General features: G+C 38.8%; 1 protein-coding gene across 2 annotated transcripts in view; it reads left to right on the forward strand.

Moving 5' to 3' along the window:
• The window catches only part of KCNQ3 (potassium voltage-gated channel subfamily Q member 3), a gene marked incomplete at its 5' end in the record, with an annotated part of 186,804 nt that extends 170,471 nt beyond the window's left edge, over positions 1–16,333 (forward strand). For both annotated transcript variants that reach the window (XM_083870771.1, XM_083870772.1), the window contains 6 exons: positions 6,658–6,845; positions 7,909–8,011; positions 10,351–10,482; positions 12,266–12,364; positions 14,041–14,125; positions 15,001–16,333. In XM_083870771.1, coding sequence (XP_083726897.1) covers positions 6,658–6,845; positions 7,909–8,011; positions 10,351–10,482; positions 12,266–12,364; positions 14,041–14,125; positions 15,001–15,738 — 1,345 coding nt within the window. In that variant the 3' untranslated portion in view covers positions 15,739–16,333. The remainder of the gene's footprint in view (positions 1–6,657; positions 6,846–7,908; positions 8,012–10,350; positions 10,483–12,265; positions 12,365–14,040; positions 14,126–15,000) is intronic.
• Between the last annotated feature and the right edge of the window lie 1,740 nt (positions 16,334–18,073).

Raw genomic sequence — 18,073 nt, forward strand, 5'->3', positions numbered from 1 at the left:
TTGTGGTATTTCAGGACTATTAAAGACACATCATTAGAAATAATATTTTGACTGAATTACAAAGTATTTCACTCTATTCCACACCTTGCTGTCATTCAACTTTAGCTGGTTGTTCTCATTCCAACTTCATTCCACAAACACGAAATCATCAACATGCAACTCAGCTTTTCTAGCTGGAACTCTTCAGCTTTTGGAGAGCAGCAAGTAAAGCACTCCATTTTTTCATTTGATGGTTGGCCCATGCAAAATAGTCAAGAGACTTCGATTTTGTAGTTCAATTTGCTTTTTAGTGCTTGATACATGATATGTTCACTTTGAAGCAAAAAGTGGGTCAGTATCTATACGGTTTCTACCTACAATGGCTGCATCCATTGGTGGAAAATACCCATCCTGTTTTCATAATGAATTCCATTTGGATTATTCTTCCCATGGATTTATGTAACATCATTTATTTTCATCCATCTCAAATCCCTTTAGAAAGTGTGGATGAAAGAAGGGGCTGAGCAAAGGCCTTTAGTGTATGTAAAGGCTCTTTTTCTGATGATCACCAAATTTGAGCTGGTTTTGGCTTGTGCTCATGTTTATGGGCAGATAATCTGGATGGTAGGTGAGTCTGGATTTTGAGTCATACCCACCCTTAAATACCAGTGAGTTTGTACACCACCAAGGAGTGTGGAAATTTGTTGACTTAGAAGGGATGTTTCCTCTTCACACATTAGAAACTTGCAAATTTAGACCTCAAGGTTCAGGGTGCAAAGTGAAGCCTTCAGTTTTCAAGAAGCTGTAATCAACTATTTTGAGACAGAACATTTTTGTGAGATCGTCTCTGAAGGAAGGAATGCTACTCAATAAAAGGAAAGGTTGATTGGCTAAAGTTTAGAACTACCTTGGAAGTGTGGAATGTTCTTTGTTTTATCCGAAGAAATCTCACAGACTGTCTGAGGTCAGTTGAACAGGTTCACTGCAGAATTCATGTCTGTCATAACATTAATTGGTTGGCAATTTTTATTGGGAAGTATTCAAAGCAGAATACAGAATACTTCTGGAAACCTCATTCAGAAAGTTTGGTTTTCCAAAGCCAAATTCGCCCATTCAAGTTCAGCTGATAAAGTACAAAAATGCTGGATTAAATATTACTTCCTTCTGCTTCCAGTTACCTGAGACTAATTACATCTAGTGATTCTAAACTGTGAAAAATAGGGAATAAATTCCTGATTATCATTTGTCCTTGTTAGGTGAAAGTGGTAAATCCATGGCAGAGGGCTGTTTGATTCACTCTTAGAATGAATTCACTATTTTTCTCCTCATACACATACTATTTGTTTATGAAACTCCAATACTAGGAAAAGGATAGAGAGGAGAGTATTTGGTTTGCATGATGGGATGTAAATGCATTATTTCTTTGCATGACTGTTTCTGGAAAATACTTCTAGTTCAGTGGTTCCCACTCTTTATTCTGAGCAAGGGTAAAACACGTGCTGCAGAATCCAGACATCTCTTGTATATCAAGCCACCAAAAGAATCTTTTAAGTGGTCCAAAATAATTCCTGCTGCTCTGGGGGAACAAAAATTTAAGAGTTGAATTTTTTTTTGAGTAGAAAGAAACTGCACTGCTTTCACTTTCCTCCCTTTCTGGTGATCTGTATCTACCACAGGGTTAAGGAATTCCTGGGTCCCATTTCAAAGACACAGGTTTTGGAACCCATGAGAGAGAGGATGCAATAGCATGCAAGACAGATGGTGATTTATCCAAGCAGTCAGAGAAACTACCCTTCATATTTGTCAGCATGTTTGGGATGGATATTTATCTGCCCAGCTTCTGGAACTGTGCTGGAAGTTGACAATTGTATTTTATTGACCATAAGGAAGCCAAACGAAGTGGGACCACTGTTCCCAGGGGAGGAAAAGTGGCTAACACCAGAAGGAGGAGTGAGGAAGAGGAGCAGCAGTGCCTGTCCCTGTGGGTGGGAACCACTGTGCTGGTCCAGCAGTGCCTGTCCCTGTGGGTGGGAACCACTGTGCTGGCCCCTGGGGCAGGGTGGTGTGAGCTGCGCATGCTGCGTGCCCCGGGACCGAGCCCTGCGCATGCTGCTTCACTGGAGGAGACTGTGCCACGACAACAAACCACTCCTCAGCACTTTTAAAAAGATCAATGAAAACTAAAACCCCAGCAGATCCAGATTTCATTTCTTGGAAATGTGAATAAAGTCCATTTTTTTTTTTCCCTGATGACAGATAGTGGTTATCTGGAAAGAAGCTTGGGTTTGGTTTTGGGTTCTTTTGTATACAACAGACAGTTGTATATTTTGATGTGAAGCTGATGAATTATTTTCTGTTGACTTAACTGCTCTGGCTGCCGGATATGAACACAATTATCTATATTTGTTGCATAAACATACTGTTATGAATCTGAATGTTACTTCAAGGGTTAATCTTCAGGATTCAATTAATGAGGAAGGCTTCAGCTCAGGTAACTTTAACTTAAACTAGAGACCTGATTTTTATGTGACTTCCCATCTAGACCTTTCCATAGTCAATGACAAGAGTCAAGTTCCCCAAGTGTAAAGTCATCCAAAAATTAAACACACTCTCCCCACTCACTGGTTAGAGTTGCTGACTTCCCACTGATTATAGAAATAGGTCTAAAGAGTAGTCTTAGACAGGAAGTTTAACTTTTTTTTAACAGCTTAGAGCAGATCAGATGAATTCCAGCTCATAAACTTAAGATGCTCAAGCAGCAGTTTTTGGAGAACTTTGGAGTTTCTTCCTAAATTAACACTTATTAGCAGGGTTAGCTGCAAAACTCTCTGAAAAGAAAATCTGGGAATGCTTTCAGTTTGTATTGTCTACCTTAAGTCCCACCCCACTGAAAAAAAAAATTTTGGAAAAAAACTCACCCCACAAATGAGTGTGCCAACATATGCAGTGGAAAATGTCACTGCAAATAAGTAGAGTTTTGTGCTGAATGCAGAGGAATACTTTGTTCTGATTTTATCTATGAGAAGGATATAAAATCTCACTCACTCCCAGTCTTGCACAGCTCTGTGACAGATTTCTGCACATCTTGCTTATATTGCTGTCCTATACTTAAAAAACAAATCACTAGATTAATATTTTTGGATACTTTACATCATCGACTGACACGTTTCTTTCTGATCTAATCGCTACAGACCCTCTCCTCACTTTATACTTCCTTTTTTTCTGATATGCAAGGCAGTTATCAACAGGAGTTTTAAGGGGCAAACCTTGGGACAACTGGATATGTATTTTGAAGAACTAAGCAAGTTTCTGGAGAGACAGACAGAGTCCACATGCAATGACAAATATATTATTTTAATGTAGTACTTGATGGCTTTTTATAAATAACAGAAGTCTTTTACCTTACATATTTTTCTGCTTCTTTGCCTTTCAGATTCTGTTCCTTAAAGATATTTCTCTCTTGAGAACTTCTAGCTTCTCTGTAGTGTTGCTAATTCAGACTTGTGACATTTAGTATATTGCTCAAAGCCAGTGTGTGACCACTTGACTTCCTTTCACTTGAGATTCATCTATCAATCATCTATCGTCAGAATAGATCCCCCTACCTGGAAAAAGATGATCTCCACAACAAGCCTGTTGCACATTTTTTTCAGACCTAGAAACAAACAGTGTCATTTTATTATCATGGAACAGATCTCCTCATCCTAAAACTGCTTTGCTTTCTCCCATCTTGTATCTTATTCCACAGTCTCCTTCAGTCTGCAAAGATCACCACCAGAGTGTCTATGCCTCATTGCTCTTTTTTCTTTATATTAAAGAAATTCTCACTCTAACAAGCTCACTCTCTCTAACACCTTCAGGCCCATCAGATTATATTATCTGGCTTACTCTGTTATCACTTAACTAGATTTTTGGTGGATTTCCTTGCATTAAAATTCTATTTAGTGATGTGCCATGATTCTAGACTTTTCTTGACCATACTTCTCAAACTTAATTGTTCCTTTAAACTTTGATTTTATTATTAATGAGACAAGAGAATTTATTTTCCCTACTTTACCTGCCCAAAAGTCTCACATACAAATCATTCTATTTACTTTTACTTCCTCACCTTTATATTTCATGCTCTGTTCAAACTTGATCATTAGCTGTCTTCTCCTGTATGTATTTGCCCTATGTATGACAGTTGAGTGCTTGAAGAATCCAGATTTCACAGAGAATTGAAATATCTGTCTTGTAAAGCAGTACTGCTCTAATATTTGGTCAAAGAGAGAAGTGAAAGTGATGCAGAAAGGAGGGTGCAGGATCTCCCCAAGTCAGTAGAACAGAAATCACTTGCTGGGACTCTGCACCCACTCTCACTTCAGTGTTGACAGAACCTTGGTGGGCAAAGCAGATCAAGATTCTACCCCAAAAGCAAGAACTATGGAAAGCATTCTTATAACAGGTTCTTAAGCCCAAATGTGAGACTGCTCAAAACATATTTTGTCACAGATTTCAACAAGCAACATCTCATGTTTTTCTACAAAGAAGGAAGAAATCCCCAATTTTTACTCCACACATTTGTCTGCACTTTGTGCATCTTTCCCCTATGCCATGAATTCTTCAGGAAATTACATTAGGGCAAAGTCTAAGTAATATCAATATCATTAATTTACACTGTTCTAATTCTTCTCTCAAATCCATGCTTTTATCTCTTGGAAATGCTGATATATCAGGACTAAATCTGTGTCTCCATACCCAACTCCCCCTCAGTTGCCACTTCAGTAGTCACACACACACACACATGCATTTCATACATGCAATGACAAGCCAAGTGTCTGGATTTCCTAGGCTGCAGAAATTACATTCACATGTATTTTCATATCAAAAAGAAAAATCAGAAGGGTTGGAAAAACTTCCTACACCTAAAGGTTTAGTGCTTGGATCTTTTCTGATAGGGAAGACCACATTTCATTACTCCCTGGGTCAAAGATATATTAATCAGAAACAGACAGTAGAGATGAGAACCCAAGTAATTAATGTAAAACAAAACAAAAAAAACCACAGAAGCAGCACAAAAACCTGGAACAGCTGTGATGCTCAATGCTCAGATAACATCCATTGTGGTGGGCTACTGCAACAGACAGAGCTCTGAGATAGAAATAGGTCCTTCTTTCACACTTGCAAGGTCCATCTTTGTCCACTATGTCCTTGCACAGTGGACCCTCCCCATGCTTGCTTCTCCTGCCAGCAGGTTTAGTGGCTGCAGCTGAGCCTCCTGCAATGATCCCTCACTGAAAATCTGTTAACTCTTCCTGCTGGTAACTGTGGCTGTTCATCCTTCAGCTCTGCTCTCATCTGTGGCTCTCAGAAACCTGCCAGCTATAATACCTTCTTCCCTCCCCATACCCAACTTAATCTGTTGTCCCACACAGAACTGCCTTTTGTTCATGTGTGCACAATTTACCTCTCTCTAGAGCTGGCCCAGGAATGTGTTAAAAAGCAGGCTTTCTTCCCATGGCTTAGCCCTGCTAATTTTTGCCTTCATTTATTTATTTATTTATTTATTTATTTATTTTTAACAAATGTGCAATTAACAAATACTTGAGCAGCAAAGTGAACAAGGAAATCAAATATTTATACCATCACCTACAAAGTGTTCAGAACATATATAAGCTGATAAACTCACTTGCAAACTCCTATTCCTGTTGTTGTTTTAGTGGTATTAGTGATTACCTTTAAGATCATTATAGTCATCAGACTGTCAGGAGGGTTAATAACGCTGGTAAAATGGCAAATAGATGAAATTCTGTCTCTGTATGGTCACTGAAGGACAAATGTATTTGGACAGTAAATCTCTAAGAGGACAGACAGTGCAAGGAATCGTAAGAGGAATAAAACTTGTCTCTTCACTACAACTCCTGTAGGTCCTGGTGAAGAGAAAATAGGGTATCCTGCCCTACCACATCCCTAATCATTGCTTGGCAAAGCCTTGACAGAGTTTTGCTGGTGATTTTTTTGGTTCACAGCACATCTGACTTTATTTTATTCCTGACTGAGGGAGCTGAGGCTGTTATGTTTGGATAAGAGAAGGCTCTGAGGAGACTTTAGAGCACCTTCTAGTACCTAAAGGAGGACTGCAAGAAAATGGGAGAAGTACTTTTAACCAAGATGTGCAGTGACAGGATGAGGAAGAGTGGCCTCAAACTGAAAGAGTGCAGGTTTAGATTAGACATTAGGAGGAAATCCCTCACTGAACCACTGGAACAGGTTGCCCAGAGACACTGTGGATGCTCCATCCTTGGAAGTGTTTTAAGGCCAAGCTGAATGGAGCTCTGAGCAACTTGGTCTAGTGAATGACATCCCTGCCCATGGCAGTAGTGTTGTTTCTTGTCTTAATAATAAAACTACTGCTTCAGGTGTGCTATGTGAGCTGAAGCATTGTGATACCTTGCATAGAGAGGAGAGCATGACCCTCTGGTAACATTTTCAACATTGATACCAAAAAATGCTCATAAAAAGCAGCTAATTATCTGTGGAGCCGAACTGCTGCTTACAAAGACATTGATTAATTATGGTAGCCCCAGCAGTGTCCTTGTATATAAAACAATTATTTAGCCCATTATATACTTAAAGCATCATGAAAACAACTACATAGTGTACAAAGGAAGAAAATGATTACTTTTGCTTATTTTGTAGCCAAAAGCTGGGTCTCTTGGATCGGGTTCGTGGTACCAATACTAAAGGAAAGCTATTTACCCCTCTGAATGTAGATGCCATTGAAGAAAGTCCTTCAAAAGAGCCTAAGAATGTTGTCTTGAATAATAAGGAGCGTTTTCGCACTGCATTCCGAATGAAAGCGTACGCTTTTTGGCAAAGCTCAGAAGGTAGCCCATCTGTGTTGATTTCTTTCTATGCACCCCCTGTTCTCCCCATTTTACTTTGTTCTTCTGCATATTCTGTTGAAGGTTTGTGACTTTCTGGGACAAGCATGTCTGGTACCTGGTTTTATGTAGTATTTTGGAGAAGCTCAAGAAAAAAAGTGTCCTGGAGTCCAGACAGCATAGTACTTGAAATCAAACAACAGCCCTTCTTAAGACCAGCAATTGATTCACGATAAAGCCTATTCAGCCTATTTGACCTGGAAAAAGTGGGCACACTGGGCAGTCAGTCTATATCCCCCAAAAAACATAAGCCATTGTGGCTTGGTTTAAAAACAAGGATGAAATGCTAAGGTAGCTCCCTCCTGGGCTGAATCCAGTCCTGCAATAGCCTATGTCCAGGCATCTCAAATATACCCTCACTGCCATCTCATTAAACCTTGTTTATAGAGTTGATATCTTCTTCCCTCTCCCTCTCTCCCCTCAGAGAGCCTGCTTCCCCTCACAGGTTTCCATTGGGTCTCCATGTAACATTATAGGGAATTTTCCTCTCAGCTTCCCTGAGCACACATTTTCCTCTTCTTGCCCATAACATCTAAATGGTCTTTAAATAACAATTTCCCCTTTCTTGTGCCAGCTGGCACCAGTGGATGCTGGGCATGCTACCATGGATGTAGCCTGGGTGTCCACATCAGGAGCTTGATCTCCTCATTCATGAAGGTACATGAGCTCCAGGTGGTGCCAGTAAGAGGAGAACTTGGCCTGTGGCTTCTACAACCTTTTTTAGCCTTTATGTAAAATAATTCAGACAAAGATCCATTGGAGAGGAGGAAAAATTCCCAGTGTTTCAGAAATTCTGGAATCTGAGAGGAGATCCTGCAATAAAGTGTCTTACAGCTGCCCCAAAATAGTTGCATCCCTTTTGAGACCTGACCGGTGAAAGAAGCTGTAAGAGATATTTCTGTATTAAATTGCACTTACTTTTTGTAGTGCTTTATTCAGCCAGACATCCTTCTAAATATTGTGTGGTGAGATATTCACACATCTTGTTTTTTGACCTGCTTTGCAGATGCAGGAACAGGGGAACCCATGGCAGAAGAAAGAGGTGACAGTAATGATTTCCCTATGGAAGATATGATCCCCACGTTCAAGACAGCCATCCGAGCTGTCAGGTAAATGCCTTTTGAAGGATTATGCTTCAGAAAATAACATTATCATATTGCTACATGTTGATTCACTGTTTCTGCTATTGCTTTTTTTAGATACAATGGATGAGATAATTCTAATGTTTTCAGAAACATGAGACAGACCCTACTCAGTCTGTTGAAAGTATTCAGAAGGGAGAAAATTTTTCAGTAATATTTGCCATGTCACTTTGTGAGATACTCCACAGTGTTTTTATTATAAAATAATATTGTGTACTGTTCCTTGTTAAAATGTTATATAAATATATCTTTCTCAATTTAGTGACTAATATTTATATGAAACTGGAACTTTTGCTTGACAAAAAACTGAGCTGACTCAACTCTTTATTCACAATTGTATAAGTGTGCAACCTACTTTTCAGCTGTCATATTTTAATGCATGCTGAGGTCTCCATTTCAGAATTTTTTGGCTTGTGACACGTGTCACCTCTATTTTCATGTCACAAGAGATATTCCCTAGGGTTAGAAAACTCCTAGTAAGCCTTGGTCATGTGTTTAGCACATCAGGCAAGAAGAATTCATTCACTGATGCTCTGTTACTCTTTGATGCAGTACTTTTTACTCTCCTCCCTTGAAAAATGCCCCCATGGGAAAATACTGTGCTTTCATTACAATTGCTGTTTATTCCAGAAGTTGTTAATTTTTGGGCCAAGGACTTACCACCTTCCAGGTGAAATACTGCAAGTCTGAAGTGTCTCACATTTATCTTAGAAGAACTTAAGGGAAGATGGTAATAAAAGTATAACCATGTATTTATATGTATAAAGCCAAGATATGTGCTCTCATGGCTTTTTTAAATTGGGTGCAGGAGAATTTTCAGTTTCTAAAAATTCCAGGTTTTTTTAAGGCTGCTTAAAGCCAAGTGACACAGGCTTGGCTCATGTTACCCATGACTTTTTCCCTCCCAATCTTCTTCATCTCTGTCCTCCGTATTCCCTTTCTTTCCCTGATACCTGCTTGCTTTCAAACATGTTATAATAACTTTTGAAAAACTTCTTCCCCACATCCTGTCCAAATCTAATTGATTCATGCAATTTCCATTTAAACTCAATCAGGAGCCAAGATGTTTTTTTTTCCTTGTGTAGTGTACCCAGATCCTGAACATAAATTGTGACTAATTCTTTCAGACCAAACCACTTAATGGATTTCAAGGTCATGACCAAGGAGATTTTAAATTAAAATTGCTAACACTGTGATCCCTATTTTTTTCATTTAAGCCTTTGAATATGTAGTTTTGCTGTTACCAGATATAATTTGGCTAAAATAGGCACAGGAATAATTTTGAAACCTTGAAATATTTATAAACAATAGAGTTAAAGAATCAGCAGCCCTTAAAAAGTTGTAATAGAATTATCTTTGCTAAATTAAAGTTTATACAGACTTTAAAAACATTTAAAAACCCACCAAACTGGAATAAAAAAGCAAGTTAGGATCTTAACAGATGACAGCAATTTCCCAGTTCAGACCAACAAGGACCTGGAGACTCTACTGAGAAAGCAAACATCCAGAATTATAGTCTAAACCAGGTGAAGATAAGGATTTAATTATTTAAATATATTCTTCTTTTTGCTTAATCTACCCAGATATATAGATTTAAAGTAATGTAGAAAAGGATTAAAAGAAAAAAAGAATGCCAAACATTTTTCAAGTGCTCTGGCCAGCAGTGTTCCCTGTTATAAGTATTCTGTTACTAATTACTAGGTAATTTTATAACAATAACAATAACAACACCAATCATATTATTATCATTGCAGCAACAACAATAATGTGACACTGCTGTTTTCTTCAAGGATACTTCAGTCAATTCTAAAAAGTTTTTGCCTCTTCACAACCTGAACTGCTGCTAACTTCTTAACTTCCACATTTATGTCTAATTAGCATTTCCTATCCAAAACTTTCCCAGGTGCAAAATTAAAACCAAGATAAAAATGATTCAGCATTGCATATCCTATAAATTAGCTTCATAATGGGCTGAAGCATAAAAGAAGCAGCTTCAGCTTCATCTTCATAGCTTCAAAATCTCCTGTGACTTCTGTTGTTCAAAGTCAAGCTCCAACTGTGATTCTGAAGCTTTAGACCATTTGTTTTAGACTATTAATTATGCAAAGCCAACTATTAGGAATTTTAAAATATGGTATGATTTTATAGATTCTTTGTTTATACTTTATTTCCTTGTTTAGAAATAATATGCTCAATCTACAAACACCCAAAGAATTCATCTATATTTTGATTAAGATGGAAATTTTCATAGTGGAATTTATATATATATATATATATATATATATATATTTCTGTTTATTATGCAGAATACTACAGTTTCGTCTCTACAAAAAAAAATTCAAGGAGACTTTGAGGCCTTATGATGTAAAGGATGTGATAGAGCAATACTCAGCAGGGCATCTTGATATGCTTTCCAGAATAAAATACCTTCAGGCAAGGTAAGAATCTTCTGGTAAATGGGGGAAATATGTGGCTTTGCTGGCAAAATAAAAACAATTGGCCTATTTGTGTACAAGGGCACCCAGAAGCTACACCTTTGTACAAGGTAGCTGGTCCATGAGAAAACCTTTTCCCAAAGACAAAAGGCAAGTGAGTGGCTGGCAGGGATAACTGCAGGGAGAGACCACTGACTCAGATTTAGAACAAAAACATGAGAGTTAAAAAATCCTGTGAGTTTGCTTGACCATTGCCTTATTTGATCAGGATAAAATTTCTCTGCTTCTCCCCATTTGACAGATGAGAAATAAAAGCAATAGTTGCTCTCCATTGACTTTTCTTTGGGCTGGATTCTCTGATGACCTGTGCTTAATGAAACATCCCATTAAAAGTGCAAAAATACATTAGCACAGAAAGTTTCACTCAAGTGTAGTTGACCTATATGAAAAAATTGTTGGAGTTTCAGGCCTCTGTGAGTGTTCAGGTGCAATCTGCATCCACAGCTGTTTCCTCACAGAAGTGGTTCATTGCAATGTGGTTCTGAGGCACATCTACAAAACTTTGTGCTGCTCATCCCCTGAGCCTTGAGCCCAGGTCAGAGCTTGGGGCTGTAAATGTGTGTGAGCTTGGGTGCATGTGTGTGCAGATGTGTGTGCAGATGTGTGTGCAGATGTGTGTGCAGATGTGTGGAGCTGCCTGTGCTCAGTATCTGCTCAGCACATTCCCTGGGGCCCTCAGTGATCTGAACAGCAAAATACCTCACAAACACCCTCATTGCTCTCAAGAACAGGCTGAGGGAGGGCAACTGTTGCTGCACATTTGTACCTTACCTGGGCTCACCTTGGCTTTGCTCTGAACTTGCTGCTGAACTTTGTAATTTCTTATTTCAAAGTGATTTTCCATGCACTGGGCTGTCTCTTTTTCAAGTGTATAACATGCCTGTCAGCAGTGCCTGGGGATCAAGCCAATATGTAGCTAGCTTTGTGAGCCTTGCCTGGAGCTTTTTCAAGTTCCACTTCCAAAACTCTGTGGGGCACTGTGAAACCATGCAAGGATTGTCCAATAGCACAGATAACTTGTCTGTGGACTAGTGATGATTGGTATGTGGCCATTTTGGGGGGGAAGAGTGAATAAACAGAGACTTACTTGCACCTGAGCAGTTGGATATGACAAATGAAAGAATATTTGATATAGTAAAAGTGTATAATTACACATGTTGAAGCATTCCAAACAATCTTTCTGCTTTTATGCCAAATAAAAAAAATCTAGTGGACTTCCTTATGCAACCTCATTTAAAGTTATGTTTTTCCAGCCAAAAGAATAATTAGTAAAGACTAAAATATTGCTGACAATTAGAAACAACTGATGGAACGCTATTGGTTTATTAGAAATGTCAGAAATTCTACCTTTTGCCAAGTTCTGATTTTCATCATCCTGCACAAAATCTGACGGGTCTCCTGATATTTTTAAGAGCAGCTGCTATTGGATATTTTTCGACAACCATGCTGTTTGGTTCCTTTGAAGGAAAGGAAGTTGTGTTTCAAATGTTGAAGTTTAAAAACAGTGGGCTAGAGCATTACTTAATTACCATAAAACTAGCAGGTAATTGCAGTTCAGTGCATTGATTGTGACCCAAAAGAGAGCAGACACATCACAACCCTCAATATATTACAAAATCAACATGTGCTTCCTTTTTGAATCTTTGCTTCAGAGATGCACAGCATGTTCTGTCAGGTGTTAGCCTTTGGAGATGGACTTACACAGTTGCATTTTTCTTTTTTTCAGAGTAGATATGATTTTTACACCTGGACCTCCATCTACTCCCAAGCATAAGAAATCCCAAAAGGGAGGAGCTTTTTCTTACCCTTCACAACAGTCTCCCAGGTGAATTCTTTTATACCTAGTATTTAGCACAGCCGAACACAGAAATAAAAAGTTAATTCATTCCAATAAGCATGATCTTTGTTCATCCACTATTGGAGTAATGAGACTGAGAGGATATGTTGCCATGAGATACATGTGGATAAACATAGAACCAGAAATGAGCTTCCCTAAGAACAATGTGTGATGGAAATTTAAACAATGGCTTCTTAATTGTCCAGCTCAGCTTCTCCGCAGTTCAAAAATATGGTTTTAAATTAAATGCATGCATTTGATTGTTGATGTGATCATTTTCTAAGATTTAACTTATAAACCCACTTAAAAGCTCAATAAAAATCACTAACAGTTTGAAAGTAAATTAGTTATCTTCCTTAAGTGCCCACCAAATGGCAAGCAGATGTTTCTAATACTGCTGCTTTTAAACCAGTCATTGGTGAGAGATACTCAAAATAAATTGTAATAACAGATTTCTGGGTGTGGAAGTTGCACCATATTATTGTATTGCTGCATTCCACATAGAAAAAAAAAATCAATAAAAAATGACATTTCTTCTGTTGTTTACAACTATCAATCTGTCAATAAATATCCATCAAGAACCACACAAGACCATCAGCAGTCTGTCCCCAAAGCTGTCATGGTTGCTCTGAACAAAAGCAATCTTACAGAAAATGCATTATCCCAAACAGGGAAAAAATTGAATCCACATAAATGTGAAGACAGAGACCTAAGTATAGGGAAGAGACAGGGATCATTTGGGGAGGAAAGCAGATTGCAAAAACTGCATGATCCCATAATACCAGTAACACAGTGTGGAAAATCTGACATGATTTAGGTATAGATTTTGCTCTAGTGCTATTTATTCACAGCTATATTTTGGATTTTTTCAGGAAAGAGAAGAACTGGCCATGTTAAAAGTTTTAGAGCATATTTGTTCCAAATCATGTCAAAGAGCAAGTGCTCAGAAATGGTTTTTCTTGACTTTGTTATGGGACAGTATTGAATCCTTTGACATTGGTTTGGAAACCATTTGATAAAGGTTTAACTTGATCATGAGAATGCAAGATCCCACGAAATTTATAAATCAAGCTCTTTAGTTAAAGATCATCTTCTTTCCTAATGAATTTGGTCCATCTGATGACAGGCAGGAGGAAATTGCATAGATGAAGACTTATTCTGGAATCAGCTTTAAATCTCCAGACCAGACTCTCTCTTTTCAGCATTTCCAATCTCTGACACTTACTATTTGATATAATGAAATTGAGAAAAACCCACACTCAGCCATGAAACTCAGATTCAGTCTCCAAAGACACTAATCATAAAGAATTAGATTTAAAAACACATGGCCATCTGTAGAGCCACTAAATGCACTATCTCAATAATTTTTACAAACCTGAAATTATTCCAACAAGCTGGGGATCAATTTAAATTTTATTTTGAACTTCTGGGTTTTTTTAATCTTTATCTTAAACTTGAAAAAAAATCAAGATTATCTATATTTTTTAGGAATACATTAACATCACAAAGAATAGACTTTCATTCCTGTTTGTGTAAACAGCTAAAGGGGCTCCAAGGATCTATATGAATAAACCAACAAGATGGCAATTCTGTTTTCTGATATAAATTGCTTATTTTGATGCAAATAAATATTGGACACTAATAGAGTTATTAATTCTTCATAGAAATGAACCATATGTAGCCAAAGCATCTACAGCTGACACTGAAGACCAAAGTATGATGGGAAAATTTGTTAAAGTTGAGAGGCAGGTAAGTAATTTCATGGCAATGACAGAGGCTGGGGTGCTAGTTCAGAAATGACAGAGCTGACATAAATTCTGCATGATTCTGGCTGACAGGCAGAATTGTGCTGCTGGTGGTGAAGACTCAAAGAGATCTTGTTCTAATGATCAAAAACCTATGTTGCTAGTTTTTCATGAAAGAAGTTACTTGCATGGGAAATGTGCCTTTTGAAACTTGTGTAATCAGTGTCACTGGGTATGGCAGAAGATCCTAACCACAGTGTTGAAGTGGGGACTTTTCCACTCCTGTAATTTCAGCACCCATCACATCTGGCGTTTGGTGTGAGCAAGCCCTTTTCCTGCAGGGTCTGGTCTCAAAATGCCTGTCCACTCTTGGGCCCTATCCAAAAGAGAAAGGAAACTAGTTCTGATACGTAAGCCTGATGCTGTGGGACTATCAGGTGGTGTTAGGTCATAGGTTGGACTCAATGACCTCAAAAGTCTTTTCCAACCTAAATGATTCTGTGATTCACAGTTAGAGAGCAGGACTGCATGCAGAGGTAATTCCATATATTGTATTTTGGTAGTAGCTATTTACCAATGGTATCAAAACTTTGTCATAACTTTATAGAGTCCTGTTGGATACTGTACTGTTAAATATCCAGCAAGACTAATAATTTTTTTGGCGCAGTTCATAGGGATGCCTCTTATTCTGAAGCAGTTAGAGGATAAACTGACATCAATTTCAGCCCAGTTTCTGGGCAAAGGTCATGATTATTGTATGTATCTCCATGACCAATAAACGTGGCAGCACACCATTGCTAGGGGTAGTGCACCTATGGAATCATGGACTCTTTTTGAACTACTGACTTGAGGCAATATCATGACATTGGTATTTTTCAGGTAAATGACATGGGGAAGAAACTGGATTTTCTTGTTGATATGCATATGCATCACATGGAGCAGCTGCAGATACAAGTTGCTGAGATAAGTCCTTTGAAAGATACTGCTTCTCCTGCGAGGGAGAAGAGAGAAGAAAACAAATATTCTGAATTAAAAACAATAATATATAAATACACTGAGCAATGTTCTCGTGAAACTCCTTACAACTTCCAGCAGGTTCCAGTCAACAAAGTCAGCCCCTATGGTTTCTCAGCGCGGGGTCACACGGCTCACTCACAACCTTTATCCATAGGTGGGCAAAACTCTGGCAAACTGCAAGCCGCACCTTCCTCAACTTCATATGCAGAAAGGCCAACGGTTTTGCCTATATTTACATTGATGGACTCCCAGGTTAGCTACCACTCCCAAGGGGACCTGCAAAGCCCTTACTCAGATAAGGTGTCTCCGAGGCAGAGGAGGAGCCTGACGAGAGACAGCGACACTCCCTTGTCCCTTCTCTCCGTCAACCACGAGGAGCTGGAGCGCTCCCCGAGCGGCTTCAGCATCTCCCAGGAGAGGGACGACTTCCCCTTTGGCCCCAACGGGGGCTCGGCCTGGATGAGGGAGAAACGCTACCTGGCAGAGGGGGAGACAGACACAGACACAGACCCCTTCACACCCAGTGGCTCCATGCCTTTGTCCTCCACGGGAGATGGGATTTCGGATTCCATATGGACCCCGTCGAACAAGCCAGTTTGAAAGCGCGTGTGGGGGGTGGTCACTGGTTGGCTTCTCCTTGTAATGTAAGCATACTTTGTATATCTCACTTACTCTACACCCAAAGCTTAACTAGTTCAAAAACACCAATGGCTGCATAAGATGCATGTGATATTAGTGGTAGTCATTCTGCACCATTTCATACAATTTACTGATGCAGTTTTTTTCATGCTACCAAAACTAAGGAGCTTAGTTTTGAGCATGGTTTGCATGACTTTGCCCTATATAAATGGTACAGCTGATTTCTTCCATGGTACATATCTATCTGGTACTCTTTGGTACAGCAATGGTGAATTGATAACAGACAAGATACAGTGGTCCTTGCTACATTTTGTTAACAGAGCAGCAAAATAAAAAAAGATTTTCAGGAACAAGATCCCTTTGTGGAAACTTAATATCTGAATCATTTTCCAATTTAACCAAATCAATCTCTAATCAACCAAGCCAAAAATTTCTAATATCAAAAGCAGGGATAAAGCTGAGTTAAAGTATGACTTTATTGAAGTGTTTTTGTGAACTAAATGTTTCTCATGTGATCTCTTATATAATTACCCCTGAAATACAATGTTGAAATGAAATTAAGGATAGAATTTTAAATCATCAAAGCCACCTCCTGGGATCGATCATAAGTATATATTTATTTATTGTAAAATGTAAATAGAAATCCCTCAAACTACTTTGAAAATCTTCACTAGTGTTTATAAAATTGTTCAAAGTAGGATTATAATGCTTTTTTTTTTAGAAAATCTTTTGCTAAGTCTACTTGCTACTTAGGGGGCAAAATTTTCTTTGTTACAAAAATAAGGTTGTTCAGTGTACGGAACTCCAGGTTTATACACTCTACTATTCTGTTGACTTAGGTGCTGCTAAGTAAGATGCATAATGTAAAACTCAGCCTCAGTTTCCCAATCTGTTAATTGGGAGTTACACTTCCACACATGCTCACAGATTGAAAGGCTCAATTCTGTAATATTTGCCAAGTGCTTTGAGCTCCTCAGATGTGCAGAAAATTGCTGTTCTCTTCCCTGCAAGTCCTACAGTGTGAGATGCTGCCAGGATCTGTTTCTCTCTGTTTACCTTTTCTCTGGAGTGCTCCAAATCCATGAATGTGTGCTATATTTAAGATTAATGTATGAATAAAGAATCACCATTTTTGTCATGTATCCCTGAGCAACAGAGAGATAAGTGTGCTCCCTAGGCCTCAGCCAAATATTTTTTAATGGAAGTTGGAAATTATTGAAAAGGAGAAGACCAGGAAAATCAGATTTTAGTCAATGTGTCCATGAAATAGCATCCAAGTGATGTCCAGCTTGATGGCTGTACATACAGCTGGTGGGAAATAAAGGAGTACAGTCAGTGAGCACAGGGTACAGGAACCAAGGCACACATCAGCTTTAGGATGAAATTATTCTCATCTTTAACTCAGTTATCTATAATGACTAAATTTCTACCAACTTCAAAGAGAGCAGAGGGTGACTTGCTTAGGTGTCAGATGATCAGAGACCACAGAGTCAGTGTTAGGGCTCTCACCTCTCCCCTACTGACTCAAGGTGCAGCCTCTCTGCCTTGGCTCATCCCCACCTCATGCCCAGAACAACCCCACACAACCACTTCCCCACTGTGGCCAGGGCACTCACCAACAAGGATGCAAAGATTTGGCCCAAATAAGATGTTAGAAGAGGGACTTTCTATAGAGTTGCTTGTATGACACTGCAGCTGCACAACTGAGCATCCTTGGCATGTCCAGTCAGAGCCAAGGACACCTTACTGGGCTTGCCAGTGCTGGCTGGGTTTTGCACAGCCCTGGATAGAAACCACTCCAATGGACCATATTTTTGCTGGGCTTTTCTGACTATAATAAGCTTTTGGTTTAATTTCTCAGTATTGTTGACATCTCATAACAGTCATTCCATCCAGGGACCTTCAGTTCTTTCCCAGATGTGGGCATTGCCTTCGTCTTCATTGTTTGTTCTCTATTGGAAGAGACATCTAAAGGATTAGGATCTTCTTACTTTGTCTGATTCTTCAGCTAAATTGTGATTCATCTTTCTGGGATGGATCTTCAGGGAGAACAAATTACTGTTGTTACTGGATTAAATACTGCAGACCAGTTACAGCCTTTGAAGACTGGGCTGAGTCCATGGAACTGTTCTGAAGCCAGTGACTATGATGGTATGAGGCATAATTTTGGTAATTACTTAATTTACAAAACAGCATTGACCTGAAAGATAATCTGTGTTTGGCACAATTTTGTGGCTAAATTTGCAAAGATGAAAACTAAATTGCCAAAGTGTAATTTGTTATAATTTGGCATATT

This window comes from Zosterops lateralis (genome assembly GCF_965231275.1).
Source record: "Zosterops lateralis genome assembly, chromosome: 1".
NCBI lineage: Eukaryota > Metazoa > Chordata > Aves > Passeriformes > Zosteropidae > Zosterops > Zosterops lateralis.